The following is a 10,215-nucleotide window of genomic DNA, read 5'->3' as shown; positions in this document are numbered from 1 at the left end:
AAATTTGTTTTATATAATATATATTATATATTTCAGTTTGTGTTTTTATTTTCACCACAAAGAAATAACAACTATTGTAATTAATTTAAATTAAATATAAATGCAGTGGCAGATTGTATAAATAAAAAATACAAAAGATAAATACTTAATTTATTGTAAATGCAATAACTAAATATGTAAATAAAAGAAAATACTTAATTTGTTATTCAAACTTTCAAACAATTCTCATTTATCTATGTTTTCAAAACAGTATCAAATGATATTTTAGTTTTAATAATATAGATATATTGATCGTTGGCTTTTTCTGTGGTAGAATGAATAACACAACAAAACCAATAAGAGACCATTCAGCTTTGCCGTTAACATCAAAAGATAGTAATGCATGGATAGCATGTTTTATAGATTGAGAGACAACTTGAAATGTCTCAAACGCCCATGTCTAGTAGTTTTTTTTTGTCAACCATGTCTAGTAGTTATTTTCATTTAATATATATTTTAATTTGTTAAGAATAATTCTTCTGCATATCGTGTTTTGGGGTCTTTTTTCTCTTTTGAGAAAGGGCATAAGTTCTGAATATAGTTAGAACGTAAAATGTAAAACGACTTCCATTTCATGTCAGCAGTTACCTTTTTTCAACATAGACTATATAATCAATGTAAACCTACACAAAGAAAGTCACACTAGTAGACCAAAAATCAACGGGCCTTGTGGTCAAGTGGTAGTGGACGGGCCTGGGACGCTAACACGTTTCAGGTTCGATCCTCCTGCTATGAGAAACTAAGTCACGTTGTTCTGTTCATCTAACGCGGATATGGGTCCATGCTTTAGGACCCATTTGAATGCCCAGGAGAAGGAGTCCATCCGCGGACTTGCGACTCCCCTGGGAGTTAGGTCTGGTTCTAATAGTGATCCGGATTTAACTCTTTTTTTTCAAAAAAAAAAAAAAATCCTTGACAAATAAAACATCCATTATAACCATAGTCAATGACCATAGTTTAATCTCAAACTTTATTTTGGCCGGAGTGTTGCCCGGTCTTCTTTCCAGAGATATGATCGAGTTCTCATTCTTCACGTTTCTCAGTTGGCGTCTCCTAGTCGTTTTTGTGGTAGTCTCGATTTCTCCATTTCTAATTGAATACTATAGAACGAAAGTTTTTTTTTCCGGTACATGAAGTTTAGATTCTTTGTTTTTAATCACTTGCGCTTATTCACTATGAGAAGTTCTTGGTTTCGTAGTCTCTTCATCAAAAACCCGTATAAAGTATTGGTGTTATGTTGTTTAGGAACATTTCTTCCTCTTCGTTTTGATGTTGGCTCTTAATCTTGTTTTTTGGTTTCTTCCTCGTTATCAACATGCATTGTAGTTTAAGTTTGTATAATTTTTTTTCCTTGTTTGGGTTCTGCTTCCGTAAAACTTGTTTCTGCCGGCTTAGACTCCAGGTTAATCCGGCTTTGGTTATACGTTACATCTCTTTTGGTATAATATTGTATGTTTGATATAATTATCTTTCATTGTTAAAAGAAGTCAGGAAGTTGTGCCAGTTAGATTTTAATCTCCATAAAATATGTATACACCATTAAGATTAAGGAAATAAATTTCAAATTTGGATATATATTAATGTTTTGCACCTCAGGTGACCGGTTGAACTACCACTATTGATACATATGTATACATATGCATGTGATAATTTTTATAGTAAATTACCATGCATCTGCTTTTAGTACACAAAAAGTCAATAATCTACATCCAAAGATTGCAAAAGAGGGAGGGAGATCTATAGACTATGAAATGTTTCGGTAGAATTACGTAGACTGACCCAAATTAGGGAAATCCAAAGGACATATACACATGCATAAATACAATCTGGGGTGGGTGTGTATATGAGTGAGAGAGGGGGCTAGAGGGCGCTATGAAGAAAGGAACATGTGAAGGCATTAAGAGAAGGTGGGGTTTTATATTGATGTCTTGTTCTTGGAATGGAGCCACATGTTTAGGAGGGACTCTCAATGCGCCTCTTTTAGGGGTAGTTGTGATGCAGCCAAATAAGAGCCCTTGCATGTGACTCCATGTGTTTTTTCATCCCTCACCCATATTATTCCCTTCTTCGTCGACTGCTCTCTTTATAAATTATAGTGCCTATATATATATACACTTTTACATAATTACCTACATGTAATATTATTATTTAAAAAATTGTGATGTTCTATATATATTCTCTTGTTTCGGTTGCATATCAGTTGACGGTAGGAACTAGGAATGATAATATTCCATATTGTTGTTTCAGAAAAAGATTACTACCAAGTATTGCCATTAACTAGTACTTTCGAATCCTAGTAATATATTGTGTTTTGTACCGGAAAGAAAAAGTAGTAGCCCTCACTAACATTTTTTTTTTTGTAACAGCCCTCACTAACATATAATTAACCTTATAAATACAATGAAAATTAACTTCACAACACGTTCCACAAAATGACATTTCTCATCAGCCATTGTTACATTCAAACAAAGACAGGACCCACTCCTCTTTCTCTATCGCATTCATATTCCAAGTTTTCTATATATGTAAGCTTCTTCCTTGTATACTTTTCCTTTGTAGCAAGAATAATTTCTCATATGGAGAGGCAAATCATAAACAAGAAGAAACGAGTGTTTTCTGTTGAACCAAACAAGATACCCCCTAGTGAAGTCTTCACGAGGAAATACACAAGCCACTTAGTTCCTGCACTCAAGAAGCTCAACATGAACAAGAACTCTTCACAAATCAACCAACTAACCGTGAAGCATGAAGTAGACATGGCTTTGGCTTTGTCTGCTCAAGAATTTTCATGGAGCCGCTTCTTGCTACAGAAGCTATCTTCCTCGAACAATCCAACCACTACCAGTTCTTCGTGCAACGGAATTCGTATTCAAGAAAGATCCGGTAAAGAAGGTGGAGGAGACGAAGATGGAGAGACAGAGGAGAAACTGAGGGAATTGCAGAAGCTTTTGCCAGGTGGAGAAGAGATGAATGTGGAAGAAATGTTGAGTGAGATTGGCAATTATATTAAGTGTCTTGAGTTGCAAACGATTGCTCTTAAGTCGATTGTTCAAGATACTACTTGACTTTAAGGTTTAGCTTTGTAATTTTAGTTTGCTTTTGTGTGTTATCCTTCAACTAAACTCATCTATCTAGTCTTATTATCTCTCGTTTTCTATAAGATCGAGAGCATATGTATTATAGTGGTTTTATTCTTCTTCTCATAATTAATATGGTTTAGGAGCTCAAATATAGTACCGGGCGTTAATGAATAAAAATCCTTATGGATATCGATCTAAAAATATGATATTGTTGGTCGTAATGCCGAATATACTGTTTGTACCTATGTATAATCCCCTTATGTTGTCTTTGTTCCTGTATTTTAGTGCCTTTAATGTTCTAATCATTTTAAGCTGGCAAACATGTGTATATGGTGTTTAACGTGCATTGTTTTACAGTTTTCCTCGTTGATTCAAAATTTGTGAACTTTCAACTTTAACGGGAAAAAAACTACTGTTTATTTTCAATCTGTTAAACATATATATGCAATCAGCAATAATTACAAGCACACCATTTCTGAGTAAATAAATTAAGTTAATACTAAAAAAATGGAAAACCAAAAAAAAAGGTAGAAAATTTATCTAAGATAAGAGGATAGTCGGATGACATCATGTAACTACGCCTAGGGCTGGGCGTTCGGGTACCCATTCGGGTTTCGGTTCAGTCCATTCGGGTTTTAGGTTTTCGGGGTCAAAGATTTCAGCCCCATTCAGATATTTATAAATTTCGGTTCGGGTTCGATTCGGATCTTTGCGGGTTCGGTTCGGGTTCGGATAACCTATTTAAAATATTTTTAAATTTTCAAAATTCATTATATACTTTAAATTTTCAAAATCTATAAAAAAAATAATATATTACATATAAATTTTCATAACATATATGTCAAAATACCTTAATTTAACATATAAATTGGTTTTCTTTGAATATTTGGATAAATAATCAAAAGATATTTAACTATTTTTGGTATTTTCAGTATACTTTAGCTATTTTAAACATTTATTTTTGACTATTTGCATATATTTTTCGAGTATTTTGAAAAACTTAAAGGTATTTTATATATTTTTAATATTTTAATATACATTATATATAAAAATAATGTATATATTTAAGTATATAAATTTATTTCGGATACATTCGGGTACCCAAAATACTTCGGTTCGGATCGGGTTCGGTTTCGGTTCTTTAAATACCGAAATTTTGAACCCGTTCGGATATTTAATCAATTTCGGTTCGGATTCGGTGCTACTTTTTCGGATCAGATTCGGTTCGGTTTTTCGGGTTCGGATTACGTGCCCAGCCCTAACTATGCCTGTCATGATTTAAAGTCATCATCCATATCTATGCACGTGTCTACAACTCACCACACTCATCCAAATCTTCTCTTAAGATTCTAGCCGTACTACTACCAGACAACTCGTCTCATGTCATGTTTTAGTTGGGATTGATTTTCGACCCAGTGGGAACATTACAAAACAAACACTTATATAGATGACTATTTCCCATTTTAAATTAAAAATACTTTTATTGTGGTGAACCTTCTCTTCTTTGTTGTCCTTGTCCACTGTATTTATTCGTAGTAAAGCAAATGAAAATAGAAGGCTACGAGTTTGATATAAGGAAAAAGAAGATTAATATTACATAGGCTCGTAGAATAAGAGCAAAGTAGAGAGTGTTGAGTAAAATGCCAAATATAAAAGCATGTCTTGATTCTTCTAAAGGAGGTTGGTTACATATCAGAGAAACAAGAACACTAACAATAGGAATGGGGGAAGAGTTATGGAAATAAACAAAGATCTCTCTCTCCCTATGCAAACAATAACCTTAAGATTGTGGTGAAGAATAAGAAAAACAAAAACAAGGTGGGATAAAAAAGGATCAAATCACATGTTTGGTATCTTCTTTTTCTTTGCTTGCGACTTAGACAGTGTAGTGTCCGGGAGTTTCAATGTCCAAACCCTTTAGCTTCACGACTGATTCAACATGTCCCTTGAGTGTGTGCAGCTCCCTAAGCCTGTTGTTTAAAAATATACAAATCATTCTGTTAGCGTTCAGTTCCAATCAAAGAGTGTTTAAATACTTTTTGAGTGATTATTTTTACCTAGCGATCTCAGCTCTCTTCTTGGCTTGCTCTGCAATCTCAGACAACTCTCTGTAACCTCCTTGCTCAGGAATGATGTTAACAGGTTCTTTTGGCTGCAAACCGTGAAGTGTTCTCTGAGCAACTGCCCATTGAGCCTCCCTCTCTTCTTTTCCAAAATCTTTCTTGTTAGTCAAAGCAACCCTGTTCTCAAACAAGTTGAGCCAAGCCTTTCCACTCAAGATGTATCTAATGGCAAACTTGAAAATGTCCTGAGGGACGTATGTTACAATACTGTATATCCAGATCACTCCAGCCCATCCCCATCCAATACCCTTAACCTTTGCAAACTCCCAGTTGGCGTACACAGCAATCAAAGTAGCAACCTGCATTTTTCAAGGATCCAATGAATTAAGAAAAAGAAAAACACGTTTGGTTTAAGAAGAAACCCTTGGAGATATGATGATCTTTTACCAGTTGTGCAACGACAAAAGCAACCATCAGTAACACTCCAGGACGTTCAACAAAGGACCAACTCCTTGATCTTGTGACAAAGATGAGAGCCTGACTAATGATACTAACTTGCAGATACACCGCACCCATTAGCTCATTGTTGTTGTCTCTGATGGACCTCACACCAAACTTGTCCTGTGAATCCAAAAGTAAAAAGTTTAGTTCACACTCTAAAACACTAAGTAGTGAATGTATGAACAGCTCTCGGTTATATTAGTACCGAGAAAAAGTCGGTTTTGTGTGCAAGCCAGAAGAAAATAACACTCATGATGGCTTGGTAGGTTCCAAGCACAACTCCAGTAGCGAAAATCTCTCTGAGTTTCCAGCTATCAGGTGTGGGAGATGGCTTGACTCTGTCCTTTGAGATAGTCATGATGGTACCTATATAGCAGCAACACACGTAAGATAAAGAGTTAGTAACTTGTTAATAAAATAAGATGTTTTATCATACAAAAAAGGGTCAGTTTGTTGCTTACCATCGTTAAGAATGGCAATGATCAGAACCATGAATGCTGAGAAGTCAAACTCCCATATGAGAGCAATGAGCATGAAACCAAGCACGATACGGATTGTGATCGAGACTGCATAGATGGTGTAGTTCTTCATCCTCTGGAAAATAGCTCTGCTGGTGAGGACAGCACTGATGATAACGCTGAGTCCTGGCTCAGTGAGAACGATATCTGAAGCACCACGAGCAGCATCGGTAGCATCATCCACAGCGATACCAATATCAGCCTTCTTCAACGCAGGAGCGTCGTTGACACCATCACCAGTCATTCCAACAATATGCTTCCTCTCCTGCAACTTCTTGACGATCTCGTACTTGTGCTCTGCATATATCCAAAACAAAAGAAGCTTAGACCAAACATAAGTACACAACGACCTTTGCAATGAACAATAAGTCCAAAACGATATTAACCTGGGAAGACTCCAGCAAATCCATCAGCCTTTTCGATAAGCTCCTCAACGGGGATGGAAGCAAGGTTTGCGTCCTTGTGGTTTCCAAGAAGAGCAGAAGATGGGTACATGTTTGTTCCCATTCCAAGTCTGCGACCAGTCTCCTTACCAATAGCAAGTTGGTCACCTAGCCACATAGAAAAGAATGTTAAGGGAGGAGATGTAAAAGTTGTGTATGGTTAACAAGAGACAAGAATGATGGGTAAGCATTGTTTATTACCAGTAATCATCTTGACATTAACACCAAGATTTAAAGCTCTTCTGATGGTTTCAGCACTGTCATGTCTTGGAGGATCGAACAATGGCAACAAACCAACAAACTCCCATGGTCCACCTGGGCTTTCCTTTGTTTTCTCAGGCACAACCTAAATATGAACATGAGAACAGTTAAAGCATTTGTTTCCACGCAGAGAAGAAGACTAACAAATAATATCAGTGGCAAAAACATGTACCTGACGAGCAACAGCCAAGGACCTGAGACCACGCTCTGCATACTTGTCGATAATGCTGAGCACTCTCTTGCTAAGGTCACTGTTGGCTTTGGCAAGTTCTAGGATCTGCTCAGGAGCACCTTTGCTGACTCTGTGCCAGTTACCACTTGAATCTATGTAAGTCAAAGCAGTTCTCTTATCAGTAGGGTTGAATGGAAGGAAGTGAACCTCCCTGATTCCAGCTCTAGCCTGCAAAAACCCAAATCAAAAACATAAGAACTTGTTCCTTGCACAAAAAAAATGTAATACAAACGAGAAAGGGTTATATTATATATACCTCCTTTGGATCAGCAAGCATACCAACCATGGCTGCATCAATGGCATCCTGGTTCTCAATTCTTGAAGCCATAGCGGCAAACAACAGAACCTGGTCTTTCTCCACACCCTTGCAGAAAACCTCAACCAAGTTTTTATCAACACTCAGTTTGTTGAGAGTCAGCGTTCCTGTTTTGTCACTGCACAAGACATCCATACCCGCCATCTCCTCAATGGCAGTCATACGCTTGGTGATGGCACCTTGCTGAGCAAGCTTGTGAGATCCAATAGCCATGGTGACAGACAAGACCGTGGGCATAGCAATGGGGATACCACCGATCAACAGGACCAAGAGATTGTCAATACCATCTCTGTACTTTCTGCGCTGGATAGGGTACATGACGATGATCTCAATCACCATACCGATGGCGATGGAGCAGATACAGAAGTTACCAATGGCTGTGAGAACCTTCTGGAAATGTCCAACTTGGTTTGTGCTGTCCACAAGGTGAGCAGCTTTGCCAAAGAAAGTGTGGACACCAGTGGCGATGACAATGGCCTCAATCTCTCCTTGTTTACAGGTCGAGCCAGAGAAGACTTCTTGTCCAGGGTGCCTGGTCACAGGGAGGGACTCTCCGGTAAGAGCAGACTGGTCAACCTTTAAAGGATCACCTTCAAGAAGACGACAATCGGCAGGGATGATGTCACCGAGCTTGATGCTGACGATGTCTCCTGGGACAAGAATTGCAGCTTCTTGCTCACTCCATTTCCCATCTCTAAGAACCTGAAAACAGAGAAACATCACAACAATACACATTAGCTTCTCGAAGAAACTTTTGATTCACAAAGTGTTTCTCTTATGACGAAAACAAACCTTGGTTTTAGGAGCAAGACCAGCCATGAGAGCAGCAGCGGCGTTACCAGCATTGTTCTCTTCGATGAAACTGATGGTAGAGTTGATGACAAGAAGACAGATGATACCAACAAAGTCCTGCCAATCCGGAGGCCTACCATCACCGTTAGCCAAAGCAATAGCCATGATCGCAGCAGCTTCCATCACCCATGAGAGTGGATTCCACATGAACCCCAAGAACTTGAGGATTTTGCTTTCCTGTAAAATTGTTTTCATTGACAACAAACTCAGTAACCAAAACAACAACAAGAACAACAGCTAAATGTTTTATGTATGAAAAGCAGGGCAAAGTTTAGACCTTTTTCTCTTCGAGCTTGTTGGGGCCAAAGATCTGAATCCTCTCTTCCCCTTCTTGGGTCGTTAAACCTTCCTTGGTACATTTCAGCTGTTGGAAGACTTCCTCGATGGGAATCTTCTCCTGTAAAGTCAAAGCAAAGATTCGATCAGAGATGTAAATCAGACAACAAGATTAGTCCTAGATCTTCAAGAAAGGAGCAACCTTTTGATCTAATCAGATCATGTAAATCGTTAAAAGAGATCCTATATAGTTTCATATAATCAGAGATTGACTAGCTCGTTGTGACAGCGAAAGGTTAAAGACAGAACATGTGTTGTCCCCAAAAAATTAAAAAAATTCACAAAGTTACGTCTGCACAAAAGATGCGTTGTTTTGATTGCTTCGAAGACAGAGAAGTTAAAACGTACCACGGAAAAGGTACATAAAAAACTTAAAAAAAAACAAAACGAATCTCAACTTCTTTGTTTACAGAAAATTGTAGTCATAAAACTCCTTTTTAAAAAAAAAAAAAATTAATTTATATGATTTCGTTGTCCTAGCCAATTAAAAAAAAGTGATAATAGTATTATACTACTGGTAGAGTTAGAACAAAAAATAAAATAAAAGACAAAAACATGTGCACAAGTAGTAGATTGGACTTTATTGAAACGTAGCCCAGCTCCACCACTAAAACGAAACTTTATACTCTTATCTTTTTGTATGACCATTCACATGCGTAGATCTACTTTTTTCTCTTATGAACAAACTCTCCATGTTAAACAATATGTAATCTTTTTGCTTATGGTTTATATAAAAAGGTATTATTAAGTCCTGAATCATCCTAATAATTTCACAGATTTTAAATTAAAGTTGTTTTCCTTGGAAAATCCGGAAGAAAAACAGAACATGTCAGGAAAAAAACATTTAAGCATAGAGAGACAGAACATGTAATCACCACACAGTTTACAGATCTATAATCTCACTGAAGCAAAGAAAAAAATAATGGTGATTTAAAATTGAGTTTTTACCAGATCAACAGTCTCGTTCTTGATATCCTCGAGACTCGACATCTCTCTTCACTGAAAAAAAAGAACCCTCCAAACGGCGGCGGTGGCGGAGTAGCACTTTAAAACGACAGCTGTATCCGCCGTTTCACTCGATCATATATGGAGGAAGGAAGGATTAGGTGAAGGAGCTATCTGTTGCAGAGCCCATCCGGAGTCCTCTTTTTATACCACTCAAAACGACGAATTTCTCCACCGTTTGGTTTGTTGTGGGCCCCTCCCCAACAAGTAGTAGTAATCTCCGTTTGTTACCCCTGAAAAAAATGATTCTGATTTATCTCTCCTCTCTTTAATTTTTTTATTTCTTTTTTCTTGGCTCTTAACCCTTTGACCGTTGATTATTATTGCCTTTTGATATCGTTCAAATTCTTCTCGCTAACCAAATCAGGGAGTATCATACATATCTATCTACGTGGGTCCATTATTCACAAAATTTGTGGAAATAAACTTATTAATTTCGGTGTGATTCCAATTTTCCACCATGGATTATTTTTATCTTTTAGTATTATTATATACATAAATAGGAGTTGCAAGATTTTCTTTTGATATTTTCTGTTTAATATTTTGATATTTATGAATCTATGGTATAA

At 37.0% G+C, this 10,215-nt stretch overlaps 2 protein-coding genes across 2 annotated transcripts; one reads left to right on the top strand and one right to left on the bottom strand.

Annotated features, from left to right (window-relative positions):
• The first annotated feature begins 2,437 nt into the window (after positions 1 to 2,437).
• On the top strand, positions 2,438 to 3,237 carry LOC108840758 (transcription factor bHLH146-like). Its single transcript, XM_018613582.2, has one exon. The coding sequence runs from the start codon at positions 2,472 to 2,474 to the stop codon at positions 3,102 to 3,104; it is 633 nt and encodes a 210-aa protein (XP_018469084.2). The 5' UTR covers positions 2,438 to 2,471; the 3' UTR covers positions 3,105 to 3,237.
• Positions 3,238 to 4,767: 1,530 nt separating this feature from the next.
• On the bottom strand, positions 4,768 to 9,777 carry LOC108842177 (ATPase 2, plasma membrane-type). The gene is made up of 12 exons (XM_018615011.2): positions 9,590 to 9,777; positions 8,583 to 8,702; positions 8,246 to 8,482; positions 7,394 to 8,155; positions 7,078 to 7,305; positions 6,846 to 6,990; positions 6,588 to 6,752; positions 6,145 to 6,498; positions 5,889 to 6,049; positions 5,630 to 5,803; positions 5,177 to 5,541; positions 4,768 to 5,089 (listed from the first exon to the last, which is right to left on the bottom strand). The coding sequence occupies exons 1-12, from the start codon at positions 9,629 to 9,631 to the stop codon at positions 4,996 to 4,998; spliced, it is 2,847 nt and encodes a 948-aa protein (XP_018470513.1). The 5' UTR covers positions 9,632 to 9,777; the 3' UTR covers positions 4,768 to 4,995.
• Positions 9,778 to 10,215: the final 438 nt, after the last annotated feature.

Source organism: Raphanus sativus, chromosome 2 (assembly GCF_000801105.2).
Source record: "Raphanus sativus cultivar WK10039 chromosome 2, ASM80110v3, whole genome shotgun sequence".
Classification (NCBI taxonomy): Eukaryota; Viridiplantae; Streptophyta; class Magnoliopsida; order Brassicales; family Brassicaceae; genus Raphanus; species Raphanus sativus.
The sequence above is the reverse complement of the archived record's forward strand: the minus strand, read 5'-3'. Positions and strand labels throughout refer to the sequence as shown.